At 52.4% G+C, this 18,758-nt stretch overlaps 1 protein-coding gene across 5 annotated transcripts; it reads right to left on the reverse strand.

Annotated features, from left to right (window-relative positions):
• Positions 1 to 1,766: 1,766 nt before the first annotated feature.
• DEDD2 (death effector domain containing 2) lies at positions 1,767 to 18,278 on the reverse strand. 5 transcript variants are annotated; one of them, XM_081119630.1, is made up of 6 exons: positions 18,189 to 18,278; positions 17,385 to 17,613; positions 16,425 to 16,790; positions 14,925 to 15,047; positions 12,153 to 12,293; positions 1,767 to 2,995 (listed from the first exon to the last, which is right to left on the reverse strand). In XM_081119630.1, exons 3-6 carry the CDS (start codon positions 16,750 to 16,752, stop codon positions 2,604 to 2,606), a joined length of 984 nt encoding a protein of 327 aa, XP_080975756.1. In that variant the 5' UTR covers positions 16,753 to 16,790; positions 17,385 to 17,613; positions 18,189 to 18,278; the 3' UTR covers positions 1,767 to 2,603. The 5 variants fall into 5 exon arrangements, with proteins under 5 accessions (XP_080975756.1, XP_080975755.1, XP_080975757.1 ...); XM_081119629.1 differs by having other exon boundaries at positions 17,385 to 18,278; XM_081119631.1 differs by lacking the exon at positions 18,189 to 18,278 and having other exon boundaries at positions 16,425 to 16,800; positions 17,385 to 17,469.
• Between the last annotated feature and the right edge of the window lie 480 nt (positions 18,279 to 18,758).

The raw sequence follows: 18,758 nt of genomic DNA on the forward strand, positions 1-18,758 counted from the left end.
GGGTTTAAGAGAGATTCTCTGCCTGGAATGTCCCCTCTGTCATTCTGTTGAACTTCTCATCCTCCAAGAGCCAGCTGCGGGCTCCTCTCCTCCGCGGAACCATGGCCTGCCTTCCTCTGAGCTCCCACGGTCCGTTTCCCTTGGCGGCAGCCTGTTCAGGCCCTGCCCCACAAGTCTTTCTAGACTTCTGAAGCTTTGATCTCCCCGGGTTGTCCTTAAGGCCTGCGTCTGACCCATTTCTGGGCCTCAGGGGTCTGTCGGGTCACCCCCAGCGCCAGGCCGGGCTCTGGCAAGAGCACAGGCGGGCTCCACGACGCATGCGCACAGGGAGGCTCTGGAGGCGAGACAGCCTCGAGGTTCCCGCCACTCGGCACGCGCTGCGTACTGCGCCTGCGCGTTCCTGGGGCCGCAAAGCTAGGACCCCTCCTTCCGCCTTGCAGGCGCCGGCGCGCGGCCTGAGGCGCTGGGGAAAGAGCCTGAAGGGCGAGGGGGCCGCGGGCGGGACGGGCCCAGGCAGGCGGTGGGGCTTGGAGCACGGAACTAAAGCAGAGGCCAAGCCTGAATTTGTCCACCATGGGGGCTGGTGGCACCCATCATTCACTAGGGGTGGAGGCAGGCACCATGGCCCGAGGAAGAGGCAGATCCTGGAATTTAGCCCAGCCAACAGGCAGCAGCTCCCACCCTTAAGTACAGTAAGCTCCCATTAAAATAGAGCCCAAGTTAAATCTGGGAAGGTCCTGAAAAGAAAGCCTACTTCTGCCCAGGCCAAGGAGAGTCCCACAGCTCAAGAGGAGAAAGAGCGCAGGAGCTGGTCTCCCTCCCCAACCTGACTTGGTCCTCTAGGGGAGAGCTGCTTTCCATCCCACCGAAGCTGCTTTATCCCTCAGGCAAGTCACTTCCCCTCTCTCAGCCCATTTCCTGTAAAATCCCTACTTCACACAAGGGGCTAAGTATCAAATAGAACTTAAGTAGGTGCCCCATAGACATTAGCTCCCTCCCAGAAAGGGTACAGGGACCGTCTGGGGTCACACAGCAACTAGCTGGACCAGGTCTTGACTCCTGGACAGGACTCAACTCCTAAACTTGCCACTTTATCCCCCATATACAGGTCAAGGGTTCAGGACAGGCTCCAGGTGTGGGCAGGTCCATCCCTTCCCCCACAAAAGGCCAGAAATTGGAATCCCTGCCCACCATGCCCCCAGCTTCCCAGTCCTGGTTCCCTTCCCCATCAGGAAGGAAAACTGGGTGCTGTGTAAGAAACTTGAGTTCCTAAGCCCATAAACAAGGAATGGGTCAAGAGTAGGAGGCCACAACCTCCTACAGCCACAGGGCAGCAGGAAGAAGTGTTTGGCCTCAGGAAGAGAAAGAACAGAGATCCAGATTTGAGAAGGTGACTGTCCAGAAGGTATGATAGGTGGGGAACCACCTGAAGAGGGGTTCTAGGCAAAGCGTTAACTGCTCATCTCTGAGCTGTCAGTCTTGCAGATAGCTGGCCCATTTCACCGAACAAGTGAAAAATATTGGCACTCCCAAGGAGCAAAACAAGTGCAAATGGAGCTGGGAGGGTTTGTGACTCCAAGGCAGTATTTTCCTTTGACAGATGAGGAAACTGAGGCCCAGAGAGGAGAGCAAGCCTGTGGTAACAACTGGCAGATGATCTAGCATCCTGCTTACCTATCAGCCTGATACTGGGCCAGGAACTCCAGGATTGGTACTAGGCACAGCTCCTTCCTCCAGCCCATTAAGAAAGAGTCCCAGGGAGCCTTGATGCCCACCTATGCCCCTTCCAGGGCAGTTTTATTGATGCAATTTGTAAAAGACTTTTCCCATCGGCCCACAAGCCTTTGCCTTTCCCTTTCTGAGATGGCAGTTGGCTTCTGGTCCTGGCCCCATGGGCAGCAGCACACTTGGTCTGATACAGCTGGTAACACACGTGAGACACTCTGGGTGTAGGTCCTTGTGCAAGTCCACATCCAGCTCTGGGGAGCAGGAAAAGGTGAAGGGCCAGGTCTGTGTGTGAAAAGTGGGAAGAGCCCTGGCTGGCTGTAGAGATGTTGGGGCAAGGTGAGCAGGCCCCGTGTGTGCCCCAACTTCAGTGCCTGGTGCAGCTGAAGCCCAGGGTTGGGGGCGATAATATCAGAGATCCTGAGAGAGAAGCCCTTAGGCCAAAGAAGTGTGTGGAGCAGGCCAGGGCAGGAGCCCAGGGGAGACTTCAATGGGGGCAGTGTGTGTAAACCACCCAGGGTTGGGAACACAATGTGCAGGGGGCCTTTGGTGACTGTGTGGCTATGTCTCCTTCCCTTTGAGATCTGCATGCCTGAGCCCCTGGCCTCCTGGAGCTGAAGGAACACACCTGAGGGTGGGATGGGGGTAGTTTGGAAAGGAAACTCAGCTGGAAGTGGTTTAGGCTTCAGAGCCCACATCCTGTCAGAGGAGCTGTCAAGGTGCAGGCTGTCAGGGGGCCTGGCCATCTGTCTGTCTCAGTCCTCAGAGCTGCTGGAGTGACAGTCCCCTAGGGGCAGAGATGGTCGTCTATCTTCGTCCTCCTGGGGTGAAGGTGGCCCGGAGGCTAGGAGGTGGGGTCAGTCCTGCCAGACCCAGGATCAGGAGGCCTCTGTTGGGCGCCGTCCCCCCTCCTCCTCCATCAGCAGCAGGCGGCGCCGGCCAGCCTCATAGTCAGCCTCGTCCACACTGACCAGCAGGCGGACAGCCTCCCGGCCCACAGCCTCTCGCAGAGCTTCAGTCAGGAATACACCCCGCAGGGCCTGCAACAGGGCGCCACTCAGGTAGTCCCCCCAGAAGGCGTCCAGGTAGGAGAGCTCAGAGAACTTGATGTCACACACCACGGAGCCTAGGTCTCGGGAGCGCAGCACTGCAGTGGCCTGCCCGAACACATCTAGCTGCCGTGCCAGCGCCTGGGGCCGCCGAGATGCCACACCCTGCTCCAAGGCTGGCCCATGTTCGCAGTACTCTGCTCGCACCCGGAGCCGGATGTCTAAGGAGAAAGAGGGACTCATCAGCGAGGAGCTGACACCCAACACACTGCACAGGAGTCTGCCACCCCTCCTCCCTCCCTTGAGCCTCCCCTGCAGGCTCCTCCCACTACCCTGTGGGTTACACTGCACCTGACCCACATCCTTCCCACTTCTGGTAACCACACCCAAGTATGAGTGACACCCTCACACGGCTTCCCTCCTCTGGTCTGGCCTCTGTTACCTCCTGACCTGGCGCCCTCCTTCCTTTCACGTGCCCCACTTCCAGCCTTGCCTTGCTGCTCCCCCTCCTCCCCTACCTCAGGCAGGTTCCACCCAGTCCTGCCTCTCCTTAACCGGGGGATGCTCTGTCCCCAGTCCCCACAGGACTTGCTCCCTCACTTCCTTCAGGTCTTTGCTCAAATGTCACCTTCCCAATGAGGCTACCACAACCATCCCATTTAGAACTTCACAACCACCACCCTGGCCCCCGGCATTCCCAGTTTCCCATACCCTGCTCCATTTCTCCCAAGGTGCCTAGCACCTTTACACCTACCCTATGCTTTCCCTTCCTGTCATGCTTATCACCTGTCTCCCCACAATGTGAGCTCCCTGAAGGACAGCTTTTGGTCTGTTTTGTTTACTTCTATAGCCCCATGGCACACAGTAGGTGCTTTGTTCACTTTTATAGCCCCGTGGCACAGTAGTTGCTCATTCTGTATTTATGAAGGAATACATGAATGAACAACTTGCCTTAGACAACCAGCCTCACCCCTCTGCCACCTTCAACTAGTGAGATTCATGTGGAGCTAACCACATCCCCTGCCCCCCACCTACCAAGCAAGCACCAGACCCAGGAGACTCAAGGCTGGAGCTGGGCTGGCTCTACTGGAACCAAGTGCTCTCTTTCCACAGAGGCTGCTAAGATGGTGGGCTGTAAGCCCAGGGCTGCTGGGGCCCACTTTGCCCTCAGGAAGGGAGAAAATGAACCCTACACAGGGCCAATGATAGAAAGGGAAAGACTCCTGAGCTCATCACATGATACGCAGAGCACCTGGAGATTCAGCTACACTTTCTTGTCTGCTTAAGCCAGTCTGAGTTGCATTTCTATCACTTACAACCCTGCCCTCCTCCGCCCAAATGAGATGGCAGCCCTGTGCAGTGGACAGGACATGGGACTACTAACGTTATCCTTATAATGTGACCTTGGGCATATCGCCTCCCTTTGGGATTACTGAATTTGCACCTGTGAAATGGGGCTACTAACAGAACCTCTTCTTCACACAAGGCACAGGCTGTCCCGAGGACCAGCTATAAGCTATAAATAACAGCAGTCCATAGCACAGAGCACTGACTATCTGCCAGGCACCACTCCACCTGCTAGGCTCCTCTGAATCCACAAACAACCCTGTGAGGCAGGCCCTATTATCACCCCCGCTGTACAGATGAGGAAATGGAGGCAAAGAGAAGTATAGTGATTTGTTCAATGTTGCATGCCAGGCAGTGGCAGCACATTATGAGGTTGCTGAACCTCCCATGCCCCAGAGAGCAGCTTCAGGTCAATGGAGCCAATTCGAACCCAGGCACTAACTGTGTGACCTGGGACAAGTCACAACCTCTTTGAGCTCAGGTTCCTGCCTAAACTAGGGGACAATCCCTGCTGTAAAGGGATGTTAAGAGGATTAAAAAAGCAAAGAACCTGGCTAGTGTGGCTCACTGGTTAAGCACTGACCCATGTACCAACAGGTCACTGGTTTGATTGCCGGTCAGGGCACATGCCCGGGTTGCAGGTTCAATCCCTGACCAGGACACATGTGGGAGACAACCAATTGATGTTTCTCTCTCTCTCTCTCTCTCTCAATCCCTTCCTCTCTGTAAGAAAATCAGTAAAATCTTAATTAAAAAAAAAAAAAGAACAAAGAATAGAAACTAGCTGGCACAGTACACACACAGTGCCGACTGGGTGCCCCAAGAACGGCAGCCTCCAACAGTTCCGATGTGCCCCATGTGTCGAATGCTTTACCTCTGGGGATTCAGTAGGATCAGCAGGATCAGCCCCGTGTGTCACATTCAACCCATATGACAGATGAGGAAACTGAAGCTCTGGGAAGGGAAGTGTCATGTTCCGGCCTCCCTTCACCTTTCACAGACTGTGTGAACAGCAGAGCAGAAAGTAGAAGGCAGGTCCCTGCTCCCCAAGATGACTTCTCAGCACCACCCACTTCCTCCTCCCACCCCAAACCCCAAACCTTCCTCTTTCTGCCTCAAGGGGAACCTCACCCTCTCTGCTCAAGGCCCGGGGAAACCTGCCTGGCCTCAGCCCCCAGGACCTCCCATGGCATTCAGGCCTGGCTTCTCCATCCTAAGGACCAGATAAGACCTCTGGGCTCACATGCTTGACTCCTATGAATGTGTGACCATGCCCTCAATCAGCGTGGGCTGGGGAACAAGGGGACTAGGAGGAGCAGTGCCTGTCCAAGGCCACACAGGGCTGCTCAGTGGCAGAGGCACAGAGCCAGGTGGCAGAGTCCAACAGACCTTGAGGTGAGTCCCGGCTCTGCCACTCTCTAGCTGTGGGGCCTTGGGCATGTGACCTCACCTCTCTGAGCCTCAGTTTCCCCATCTGAAAAACATAAACAAACAAGAGGTCCCTGCTACACAGTGGGGTCATAAGGATTAAATGAGGCAACTTGTGAAATGCTTGACCCAGGGCCTACAATACAGAAGGCACTCAGAAACAGGAACTGCGATTTTTGACACCCACCTCTAATCCCACAGCCCCTGCCCAGGCCTTGCCCTCTCTTGCCTGGGATCCTGAGCCAAACTCCTCCCTCATCTCCTTCAACCCTGGCTGTATCCTTCCATACCCTGTCCTCCAGTCCCAAGGAAAGTGCTCCCAGCCAAGCCTCACTTGCTCACAAAAGTGACCCGCCAGCCTCCACTGACCAGAATGGCCCCACTGAACAATACAATTCCTCAAAACACAGAATTGCCATATGATCCAGCAATTCTACTTGCGGGTATGTACCCAAAGGAAGTGAAATCAGGAACTTGAACAAATATTTGTACACCCATGTTCATAGCACCATTACTCACAAGAGCAAAGACAGAAACAATCCAAGCATCCACCAACAGATGAGTGGGTAAACAAAATGTGATACATACATGATATATAACATATACATTATATGGTATGATCAATATTATTCAGCTTTAAAAGGGAAGAAAATTCTGCTATGCTACTACATGGATGAACTTTGAAAACATTAAGCTAAGTAAAATAAGTCAGTCACAAAAGGACAAATATGTATGATTCCACTTGTATGAGGTGCCTAGAATAGCCAAATTCATGGAGACAGAAAGTGGAACAGAGGTTGCGAGAGGCCAAGGGGAAAAGGAGCTGGGGAGTGTCTAATGGGGACAGTGTTCCGGTTGGTGAGACAAAAAAGTTAGGAAGCTGGATGGTGGTGATAGCTGTGCAACAATGTGAATGCACTTAATGCCACAAAATTGTATACTTAAAAATGGCTAAAACGGTAAATTTTATGTTACACATATTTTACCACAATTTTTAAAAATAAATGAACAATGTATTTCAAAAATAAAAATAAAAAATAAATGGCCCCACTCACCCACCACGTCCTGCCCACGTGAATCCCTCCCAGTTCACCCCTCTCCCCAACACGAACTGCTACTAGACCTGTGGCATATACTGTCTATTCACCCAGAGGCTACCCCACAACATGCGGGGTGGTGTTTAGAAGTAGGACAGAACCAGGGTAGAGTCGTGTGTCTCATTCATTCTTCCATTCAACAGCTATTTACTGAGTGCCAGCAACGTGGGAGTGACACGAGCACCCCACGCACAGGTGGCACTGGAAGACATGGAACCCCCACTTAGGGAGCACTTGCCATGTGCCTGGCCCTACCCAAGCCTTTTCCCTATCTTGGGTCCCTGAGTCCTCACAGACCTTCATTCTCCCCATTTACAGACGAGAGAATCCTTCACCAGACCATGGTCCAACCCTGGTCCAGAATGCAAGAGGAAGCGCACAGAAGCTGTGCATTATCTGAACTGCCACTCCACCACGGGCCCTGGGTCACAGCACATGTGCAATCTCCCCTTGACTCCTGACCAAAATAATGTGATAGCAATAGGAGACACCTCTATAATACTTCCTGCAAAATGGGAGGGACTTCTCACATGCTGACACACACCTCACACCTACTGACCCTTTTGATGATCCCTGCAACCTTGTAAGGCAGTGCTATTATCCCTTTCTGCAGATGGGAAAACTGTGGCACAGGGGATGAGTCACCTGCCCATGGCCACAAACACAGGAAGTGGCAGGGCTGGAATTCCAACTGAGGTGCCTGGCTGCAGAGGCTGAGCTCTTAACTACCCCTATCCTGTTTGCTGCCTCTTACAACCATACACAGAAATCTGTAATTAAAAGACATCCCGAGGGTGGGGAGAGAAAATTATAGAGAACAAGGTGTAATTTAGATTGAAATGATCAGAGAGGACCTCTCCAGGAAATGATATCGGAAGTGAAATGTGAATGTGGACAAATAGCTTGAGACACAAAAGCAGGAGAGAAGAGTAGCATTTCCAGAAGAGAAGCCGACACATGAATATCCACAGGCAGAAAACAAACCTGGGACGTTCACAGCCTGACACCCAGTGTGGCTGGATCACAGTGGAGAAGGGCACAAGGGGACAACTGGAGGTGAGGAACCCACCATGTCCTGGCAGGCCATGGCAGGGAGTCTGGGATCTCCCGAGGTGACCGCACCTCTCCGCACTTCAATGGCCTCCTGTGTGAGACACCCTCACCCCAGCACCTGCTCTCATGGACCCAGTGAGGATTACATGGCAGGATGCAGGCAAAGAGCTGAGGCCAAGTGCAGCAGGGTATCAGAGACAGGGCCAGGGCAGCAGTTGGGGAAGCCAAAGGTGGCTGGCCCAAGGACGGAAGGAGCAGACATGGAGAGAGTGGATGGGCTGGCCCGGGTGTGACAGTGAGGGGAAGGCAAAAAGAGCACCCAGCACACTTGTGACCTGGGCTGAGGGCTGGCTGAGTTGTTTCCTGTGGCCATGAACACCAAGACTTTGTCAACAGTGCCTCTCCACTTGGGCAGCTATAGGGAAATGCTCCCTGCTCCCAGGACAGAGGGTGAGGGTATGTCTTCCTAGAGAGGAGAACTATTCCTGTTTCCTGCACTCGGGTGGGCTCCAGAATCCTCTGCTCCCCCAAACCCATGCAACATTGGTCTTTCTTTTGGGGCAGAGGAAAATGAGAGGGACTTCTCAGTGAGGGACCAGGAAAGATATGAGGGCCAAGCCCAGGACCAGGAGAGCAGCTGAGCAGCCTTGCATACCAGTCCCTGTGCTAGGTGTGGCTCGGGGCCAGAGATACACCTGGATCTTCTCTCTGGGAGTTCCTAGTAGAAGGGCTGGGGGCAAAAAGGACCTGCGCTCCCATGTTGCATGGTGGAGGGAGGTAGCCAATGTGCTCCAATGGAAAGACCCCTGCCGTCCACTGCCACACAGGGCCAGGACCACCCTCCTCTGGACAACAGTAGGACGCCTCCCTTTCTCCAGTCTCTTCCCCAAGACACAGCCAGAGTCTAGGTGTCAAATGTTCTTCAATCTTGAACTAATGGATCAAGACAATGAGAAGCTGCTGCCAATGTCAGAGGAAGGTTAAGAACACACATCACCACCTAAGAAGTGAGCATCAGCTCGGCTGGGTGTGGCTCAGCGGTTGAACACTGACCTAGGATCCAGGAGATCGTGGTCTGATTCCTGGTCAGGGCACATGACGGGGTTGGAGACTCGATCCCCAGCAAGGAAGGGTAGTGCAGGAGGCAGCCGATCAATGACTCTCTCATCATTGATGTTTCTATCTTTCTCTCCCTCTCCCTTCCTCTCTCTGAAATCAATAAAAATATATTTTTTTTTAAAAAGTGAGCTTGGAAAAAACAAAACACCAAACCAGAATATGATCAAGCCTCTTGAGCCCTAACTACCAATTTTTAGGAGATATAGGCAACAGGGGAACATATTCAATCAACCCTACCACAGGAAGCAATTAGCAAAATCCAGTCTTTGGGAAAGGCTATGAGACAAACACAATGCAAGGGGGAAAGAGAGAAAACAGAGATGGCGAGGAAATACCATAGATTAGGAGAGACTCAGGAGAACCAATACTCATGAGACAACTGGAAATGTAAGCGCTGATTAGATATTTGATATTAAGACATTATTGTTAATTTCTTAAAAGATCTCTTACCTTTGAGAGGTATACAGTGAAAAACCTACAGATGAAATAACAGGACACCTAGAACTAACGCCCAAACAATATGGCTGATGAAATGAGATCAGCCACAAGCTGACAACTACTAAAACTGGGTGACAGGAGATGGGGTTCATGACGTTAGTCTGCTGCTTCTGTATCTTCTCCACAGAAAGCATTGAGGGAAAAGCAAAGCTCAGCCCATCATTCAAATCCTCTATCTGCTTTCTATCAATTTAAAAAAATGTGAAGCCCTGGCCCATGGCTCACAGGCTCTGCCCTCGCCTCCTAGCAGCCTCGCCTTGCTCCCTCCGCTCCAGCCTTGTCAGCCTTCCCGCCACCTCCCTTCACCACTACTGGTACACTTCCTCTTGGGCCTGAGCTCTTGCTATCCCTTCTATCTGGAACATTCTACCCCAGCCATCCAAGTGCTCTTCTGAGAGGTCTTCCTAGACCACCCTATCTAGAAACTATGTCTAGAGCCGCTTTTTTCAGCACTCTCTTGCCCTGCTTTGTTTCTCTTCTCAGCTGACATCTGACATCTCTCTTGACTTTCTCCTCCCACCAGAACTCAAGGTCCTTGAAGGCAAGAGCCTCCAGTCCCTGCTGCACCTAGCGTGAGCACTCTATAAATATATGGAATTACCCAATGAAAAAACCCAAGTTTCAGCCCAGCCCCAGCCCTGCACAATGGGGACCATGATTCCTATACCTCAACACTGTCTTGAAAATTCAAGGTCAGGCAGATAGCACGCCCAGCAAAGTGCCCAGTGATGGCCCTGAGAGGGACATGGAAACACAGAGGTCCTGGGTCCAAGCCCAGGACTCCCACCCAACCCTCTGTTCCCCCTTTCTTACACTCTACGACCCTCGGGAGTTCAGTCTGGTTCTACCCCTCAGTGGACAGCAGCTAACTGGGGGCCACCCCCCACAGCTGTCACAGGTGAGAAGGGCGCAAGAACAGCAGGATCCTTCCTCATTCAGGTCTGGTGGGGCCTCCTTTCACCCCTGGGACTGGGCCTCATTAAAGGTAAACCATCTCCGCTTTCAGAGGGAAAAACTAAGCCCTACTGGGGAGCGCCTGGCTCCAGCCCCACCCCGCCTGATGAGTCAGCAGTCAGACCTGCTTACCCATCCTCCCTATCAAGTGCCAGCCGCACCCCATGAACTACCTCCCTGCCCTCAAGGAAGAGACCTGAAGCCTCTACTGGCAAAACCCCTCCCCAGGCTCCGCTTGGCCTGCTCCCTAGGCAGGCAATGACTCCCTAGGCAGCCCAGCCAGCCTGGTGGCTCTGGTAATTACCCCAGACTGGGGGAAGAGTCACGACCAGGCAGCCATTGCTCAAGTTGGTGGCTGTCTGAGGACACAGTCTAGCTCTATTGGTCTGTTCCTCCTGACCTGCCCTGCACAGGTATCTGCAGTCTCATCTATGGGGTGGATGTGTCACCATAGCCTGAGGGGCGAGGCTGGGCACTGGGAGGTGGCAAGCATGGCTGCTCTGTGGGCTGAAGGAGGCTCTGCAGATGGCGAGAGGAAGCACCCTGGACCAAGGTCTTCTGGGGAATGCAGAGCTGCTTTAACCTCGGACCTTCCCGCCTGTAATTCCACCAGAGCATCTCACCACCTGATCCCACGTCCACAGGCTTGCCCAACTCAGAGTGTGTACCAGAGATATGAGCAGAGAGGGGGAGTGTGTAAGAGAGTGTGCCCACACAGGCCTGGGTCCTTCCCTCAGATAGGTGGACTTTCTCGAAGGCAATGTCTGAGGAGGACTTTCCACAGCAGAGTCCTCCCAACACACCCAACCTAACCTGTCTGCAGATCCAGTCAGCTCTACATTTATTTCCTTAGTTCACCCCCTTCTGGCCTTCTCCAATGTGACCAACATAGGCCAGACCTCTCCTTCTTGCTGGACTGGGCAGCCTTGTCACTCATTTCCCTGCTCCCGCTTTTACTTAACAGACACCTGACAGGGCACATACCATGTGCCCAGAGTTGATCTAAGTACTTTACAAGTCATAACACATTTACTGTTTTTCCAGATACAGTCAAGACCCTTTAAAACCAGGTACCAGATTACCTCACCCCCCCTCAAATCCCTTGATAGCACCTGCTGCATAGAATAAAAGCCCAATTCCCACCCGCTCGGAGGCCTGCAGGCTACTCCATCCAATCCCCAGCCTCTCTTGGAGGAGCTTATTATCTAAAGTGAGCTTCAGTTTCACTGGTCTGTCACTCTACTAGAAAGAAGGTCACTTCCACTAGGGCAGGGTCCTCACTGCTGTTCCCGCCTCAAGCACATGGTGCAGTGACAGGGAGAAGAGAAAACTGGGCCCAGCAGCAAGGGCCCAGGCCAGATGCTGCTCCAAGTGTATTATGTGTGTTAACTCATTTTCTCTCTCAACAATCCAAGCTGGAAGGTACCATCATCAGCCTCTGTTTACAGATGTGCAAACTGAGGCACAGAGGGGTTCAGTCACCTCCCAAGATCAAACAGCCTATTTAATTGCTAAGGCCAACAGGTAAATCGGGCAATTTGTCACAGGGCCCTGTTTCCACCCCTGCATTACTTCACCCCTGCTGAATAAATACACCCTTGCAGATGTGTGCTGCACAAACAAATGAAACTGGGCAGCAGAGTGTCAGGGAGGCTTCCTAGGGGAGGTAGCACAGGATGTGACCCTTCAACTACAGATAAACAAGATGAACAGAGGAACAAGGACCCCACTGTGCTAAACAGAGGGACAAGAACTGCTGCCCTCCTGCCAGGTGTCACTAGTTGTGCCAAACCCCAGACAAGTACCAATTCCTCCTGTCCTCTGGCTCAGCAGCCTGCCACGGACATGGTACATGCATTCCCCAAGGCCCACAGACACCTACCACAGGTCACTTTGCCTTCCGAGGTGGGCTTGGCCTGCTCTTGCTGCTGCTGGGGGGCAGCTGGGCCCCCTCTCCGCCGCCGTCTGGCACCACCACTGGGCCGGCCCCGACTCCGCCGCTGCCGCTTGGTCGGGGGGGAGCCTGAGAAAAATGGGGTGGTTGAGGACAAGATGACAGGTAGAGCACCAAGGCAGGTGCCTGGGGAAGGGTTCACAGCTGGTCTCTGCGGTGAGGCCCTGTGCCTCAGAGCCTTGTCCTTAAGATGGGGATTAAGGACAACCTAGCATCACCCAGAAGGGCAGACAAGCACACATGCACCTGGCAACCCCACTCCCAGGTGTGACCATACAGAAACTCCTGCACTCACACCAGGAACCAGTACGGCAGAGGCCACAGGCGTTATTCATAGCTTATAAGAGCACACACTTGGAAACAATGTAAATGTGCATGTGGCAAAGAGAATACAGAGCCATTCCAGGATAGACTGGTTAGTGAAGTAAACCAAGGTGCAAAAGAGGCGTGTACAGCTTGCTACACTCCACATAAGAAAGGAGAGGACACAAGTATATCCCGATTTGCCATTCTTGCAAGGGGAACACTGTAAGGATACATTAGAAATGAGTGAAACTGATTATTTACTGGAGGGGGGACAACAGTGGAAGGGATACTTCTAAGAACACTTTTTTTACACACTTAAGTTCTGACATAGTCAAAAAAATTTTAAAAGATAAAAGAAACAAAATTGAACACAGACAGGAACAAACGAACCTAACTATGTATATAATTGGTAACAAACAGGTGGACAAAATAATTATTTCGAGTTACTTATAAAAACATTCTGAAGGCAAACTCTCAATGGGATATACTCCCAAGGACCATAACTACAAATATGTGGCTTCCTTCATAGCGTCAGCAGTCGTATTGACATCGTAATTTTGAAGCTATTTTTTTACTGTTGTAAAATTAAACAAATAAATCCATCTCTCAATGTTACTAAGAACTAAGATTTTCAGTATAAGAAAAAAAATCCTTATGTGTTCATTTCAAATTAAAAATACTAATATGAACTTTTTAAAAGAACAGTTTCTAACAGACCCAGCACCCAGATCTTGGTCTCTAAATACCACTGCTTCTAAAGGAAACCAGGCTTCTGAAAGCAACTGATTCCAGGGCTAGGGAGGGAAAAGCACAGGTGAGTGCCACATCTTGCAGTGCCACACAGCAGGAAGTGCCCAGTGCATGATGGAGACTCATCAAAAAGACACAGGAGCTAGCCTATTTGAACATCAGAAAGAGTGACTAATTGATCATAACACAGTAAATAAATACGAATGCATGAGTCCACATTGATACTCTCCACCAAAAAAAAGGGGGGGTACAGAGTTGGAAAGAAAAACTCCTCTTGAAAAAATGCCAGCTAACAGATGTAGAAAAATGAAAGAATTAGAAAAATCACCACTTTCCAATCACCAATGTAATAACTGGGTCAGGTGGGAATCACCATTGGATGCTAAGCCCACTGGAGATGCGTCTGAACAGGATGTGCCAGTGTCATCCCACAGATTGTTTACTAACCATAAAGGGGCGAAAATGTCACTTGGCAAAGGACAAATATGGCAGACACCCCTTAACCAAGTGATCAAGCTTGCCCACTCACGACAGGAAAACCAGACCTTCTGCCTCCTGATGTGCTCCAATGCAAAGCACACCAACCGCATCAACCCAGGAACATCCCTGCCAAAAACGTGGGACCTAAACCAAATCAAGCCTCCAGACCCACTTCCCACTTCACAGGAAATATAGAGGGCAAAGGGACGAGTTAAACATCATCAGGAAATTATTAGACACTTCCAGAAATAATGGGGACATTCTATAAAACAACTGGCCTAGTAGGGGTCAGGAAGTCCATGTCATGGGATAAAAAGAAAAAGGTATGGGTGGGGGAGGAGTTTCACTTTAGTAAGAGGTTAAGGAGACGTAGGAACTGAATTCATAACAACTCAACTATGAGTGGATCCTGAAAATGGAGACAATCTTACAGAGACATGAAAATGGACCATTAGGATACCAGAGAATTAGTGTTTACATTCTTAAGGTATGATAATGGTTCTGAAGTGGTAGAGGAAAATCTCATTTTCAGGGGAGGCTTGCTGATTAGGGGTAAAGTGTCCTGATGCCTGGAATTTACTTTCAAAGAGGTCAACAACAACAAAAACAGAACAACGTAGAAATTCATGTAAAGCAAAAACGGCAAAATGAATCTAAAATTACTGAATCTAGGAAGATAATAAACCTCAGAAACATGTTCAACACAGACACCCATGTGAAGAATGAACCCATGAAGTGATGCCATTTAGATGAAATCTAAAACCACAAGAACAACTCCACACATTGCTTCTGGATACATGCTTTTGTAGGAATAACAAACACACAAAGCAAAAATGAGACAGAATGCCCAGTCGGTGTGGCTCAGTGGTTGAGCGTCGACCCATGAACCTGGAGGTCATGGTTCAATTCCCAGTCAGGGCGCATGCCTGGGTTGCAGGCTCGATTCCCAGTAGGGGGCATGCAGGAGGCAGCCAATTGATGCTTCTCTCTCATCATTGATGTTTCCTCTCTCCCTCTCCCTTCCTCTCTCTAAAATCAATTTTTAAAAAAAGAGGCAGAATGACCCCTTGGGCCCCTTCCTTGATGAGGCAGAATGAAGGAGGCTTATCAGGGTTCAGAAGGAAAAGAGAGAAACTGCCTTTATAACCACCCGGCTGGGCTCACCTGTCTCCCACTGGCCCTGCTGAGCATCTGAAGAACTGCTTGACTGCCGACGCCGACGGCAGCTGCCCTCTGTCCTCTTTGTAGAAGAGCTGGAGGTGCTATAGTTGTAGCGTTCTGGTGACACTAGGGATAGAGAAAAATGGAAAGAAGTAATGCACAGCTTCTGGCCCCTCCCAGGCCCAGCCTCCAATTCCACCCCCTGAGATGAACACCTGCCCCATAGGGTACCTGAGTTCCCCAGAGGTCAGAGTCCAGACACCCATTCCCTCTCCAACACCTCCTGCCCAGTAGTTGCTTGATGCCTCCTGACATAGAGGAGGACTCAGTCAGAGTTATTCTGTAAACTGAGTCATGGTAAGGAACCCTGCAATGTTGCCCACCATGAACTGCCCCGCCCCCAACTCTCCTTGAGGCCCGAAGAAGTAAGCAGGCCTCTTTTCAGGCTCCCCAAATCTTCCTTCCAGAGCCTTGACCTTCAGACACATTTTTCCAAAAGCGCTGTCAGTTCTTCCCTAGCACTGTCCAAATCCCATGGGCTTATTCTGGGCAGGGGAGCCTCACAATCCCCCTCCCCAAACTAGCCCCTGCATCTCGCCAAGTAATCCCGCTAAGGCCTCAACAGCCTTGGCCTATACACAACAGCCTGTGCCTTAAGCCCTCCCAGCTCCTGGCCTTCTCAAGACTGCTGTCCTTCCCTCACAAGGATTAAGGACATCCACTCTGGACACAAACCAGCTGAGTGTGAATCCTAGCTCTCACTTTCTAGCTGTGTTATCTGCAAGCCCCTGTAATGTGGCTTCTCACCTACATCTCTGCCCTTTCTTTAGTCCCCTCTGCTCCTGCCACACTTGCCTCTGATGATGCCAAACTCATTCCTGCCTCAGGGGTTCAAAGCTTGCCTTTCCCTCTCCCTGGAATTTTCTATGCAGTGGCAGCAGTGCAGCCTTCTCAGAAAGGTCTTGGCTGGTTATCCAATCTAAGGGGGCCTCCCTTCACTTAGAACTCCCTACTCTCTATGTACCATTATTTTGTTTTAGTCTCTCTATAATCATATGTAAAGTTGTTTATCTGTTTTAATACCAGATTCCCCCAATAAATATAAGCCTCATGTAGGTAGCACTTTGTCAGTCCGGTCACCTTGTACCTCCTGTGCCCAGCACACAGTTTTAACATGTGAGCAAGCTGCTTAACTTCTCTGAACCAATTGCTGCCCTGCACAGTGAGACAGTAACAGTACTTCCTCATGGGATTACCAGAAGGATATAAAGGGATAGTTCATATAAAGGGCTTACTCTGTGTCTGGCATGAAACAAGCCCTCCATAAACAGTGGTCACAAACATTACTGATGTGGCCAAATTCCACAAGCTCGCTCCTCCCTGAGCTCGCTTCTCCCTCTAGTTTCTCACTGATACTCTGGGAGGAGGGGGTACTGGGATGGGACAAAGGCTGTCTGATACTGTCCAGAGCAAGGCCCTCTCCCCACCGGAAGTCAACCATACCTGGCCGGCGCCGCCGGCGCGCCAGGTGCGGCAGCAAGTCCTGCCGGGCCAGCACTCGCAGGAGTTGCCCCAGGAGGCGCAGGTTGCTCTCGTCGCACTGCCCGCGGCGCTCCAGCTCCAGAAGCAGCTCCAGGCCGCTACGGGTGTGAGACAAGCCGCCGGCGGCGCCGGGGGCCTCGTCCAGCAGGAAAGCCAGCAGATCCAGTTCGCATTCGGTCAGCTGCCCGCCCACCACCTCGAACATACGATGAAGCGACAGCATCCCGTAGTAGTCCAGGCACTCGTCCTCCTCCCAGCTCGGGGCAGGGGTCGACCCAGACAGCGCCATACCCGGGGGAGGGGGTCGGAACAAGCTCGAACCAGGGCCTAGAACCCACTCAGCGGGGAGGGGGCAGTGGTCAGCGACGTGGGGGCCCAAACGCCACCCCCGCCAGTGCGTCGCGACCCGCGAGGCAGCTCTACCCTCACACCCTAGCCGTCTCAGCCTCCCCCTTCCCCCGGAAGGGAATGGTATCGTCCGAGGTCCCCTAATAAGAGGTCGAGACACCAGACCTCACTCGACCTCCGACCGGTCGGGCCTGCAGAGCCCGGGCGCCCCTCCCGAGGTGGTATGTTCCGAACCAGCCTCCGGAACCAACCACGCGATTCGGTCCGAACGAGCCTGAGGGCCCACCCCAGGGCACCCAGCCGACTGGCCCTTTGACTCTGGGTAGTACCGCCGGACGTGCCCCTGGGCTCCGTCCAGCGATGCTCTCCGATCGGCCCCACGGCTCCCCACCAGTGGTGCCGTCCGAAAATGACGCTCAGGCCCCTACAAGTGGGACCGACCAAAGGAGCACAGGTGGTGCTGTCCAAATCCGACCCCCCTCGCCCAGTGTGAATGGTACCGCCCTCTCCCCAGCACCCAGGTGGTTCCGTCTACCCTCCACCAGTCGCCCTTAGGCCCCTCTGGATCCTCACCTGAATCTCGCGTCAGATGACTCCTGGGCGACGGCGGCAGCCACTTGTTTTGGATCTTTCTGGCACCTTCTCTATTATTACGCCTGCGTCACCTCGCCCCTCCTCCTTCCTCCAACTCGCGCAGGTGCGACCGCCACGCCCCTTAGGCGCAAGCGCAGAGCGAGGCTTCTAAGCCCCACCCCTCAGGGCCCGCCCCCAACAGTAGCCGCTGAGCCGGCCAGTGCTGCGCCTGCGCAGAGCGAGAGTAGTTCCGCGTTTGGGTTGGATTTGGGACAGGGTTGCTGCCAGTCCGTGACTTAAACCGCCGGGTCGTTGCTGCCTCACGTCACGACCTTTTGGAACTACTCATCTCATGGACTACAACAGCCCTCTCGTAATCACGACCTAGACGCCCACATTACCACTGCCCCCAACTATCCATGGCAAAAGACCACAATCACGACCGACCTCGGAGTAGTGCCCAGGCCCTGAAGATCAAGACTTGGACTCTCCTCCTTTAGGGTGCCCCTTACTCCTAATGGCAGCCAGGAACCTGCAACCCAACTGTGCTATCTCATGATCTCAACAGGAATCCCTCAACATCCAACAAAACCCCCAACACCCATCTATAAATTCCTTCCCCTGATCAAGATAAGGGCTCCTCCATCTCATGTTAGGAACCAATACCTCCTTCCTGATTGCAATAGGCCTCTCCGTCCCAACTGTGCACCTCCTAACGGCACCCACCACGAACACCCCTCCCCCCATAACCCCTTCCAGTCTCTGCCGTCCAAGGTCACAGGACCACCCAATACCCTCTCTAACCTGCACCTATGAGTTTCTCTCTGGGGAGAGCAGGTCTCTTATCAGAAGAGTTGGAGTCCAGGCTGCTTGTATAACCGTACTCCTCACGGCAGAGCCTTAGGCGTGGCTGTCCTCCCCCCCCCCCTTTAAGTGACTCAAGGTCGGGGCCCGCACCTGTCCTCTCCTGGACCGGTTCCCACCCCCAGAATTATCTCCCCTTGGGAGGCGGGAGACCTAGGTCCTGCCAGGCACTGGCTCAGCCAGCACTGGTTTTGCTCGGGCTGCAGCTGTGACCTCGGAAGGGTCCCTTCCTCTCTGATGGCAGTTGCAACACATTGAACCTCAGTCCAGGTCGGACGCGCGTTGGTGCCCAATAAATGAGTATCATTAAATCAACCGAAGAGTGGGAGGGAAGGGAAAGCAAACTGGGAAGGAGTACATCCATGCTAAATGGGTTATAGTGAGCACCCACGGTGCTCCTGTGCTGAGCGTTTTTATATTTGATTTCATCCAGTCCCCTCAACAACTTTGGATATGATTCAAGGCCATTTTACACAGGAGTAAAAGTGAGGCCCAGAGAGGAGTACTCCA

Source organism: Miniopterus schreibersii, assembly GCF_964146895.1.
Source record: "Miniopterus schreibersii genome assembly, chromosome: 18".
NCBI lineage: Eukaryota > Metazoa > Chordata > Mammalia > Chiroptera > Miniopteridae > Miniopterus > Miniopterus schreibersii.

What these genes read in the sequence shown, in the direction of transcription:
- DEDD2 (XM_081119630.1), bottom strand. Translation starts at nt 16,752, where the DNA reads ATGGCGCTGTCTGGGTCGACCCCTGCCCCGAGCTGGGAGGAGGACGAG. An exon ending in GCGCCGGCGGCGCCGGCCAG is followed by an intron (nt 15,048 to 16,424) that starts GTATGGTTGACT and finishes CTCTATCCCTAG; the next exon opens with TGTCACCAGAACGCTACAAC. An exon ending in GGAAGGCAAAGTGACCTGTG is followed by an intron (nt 2,996 to 12,152) that starts GTAGGTGTCTGT and finishes CTTTCTCCTTAG; the next exon opens with ACATCCGGCTCCGGGTGCGA.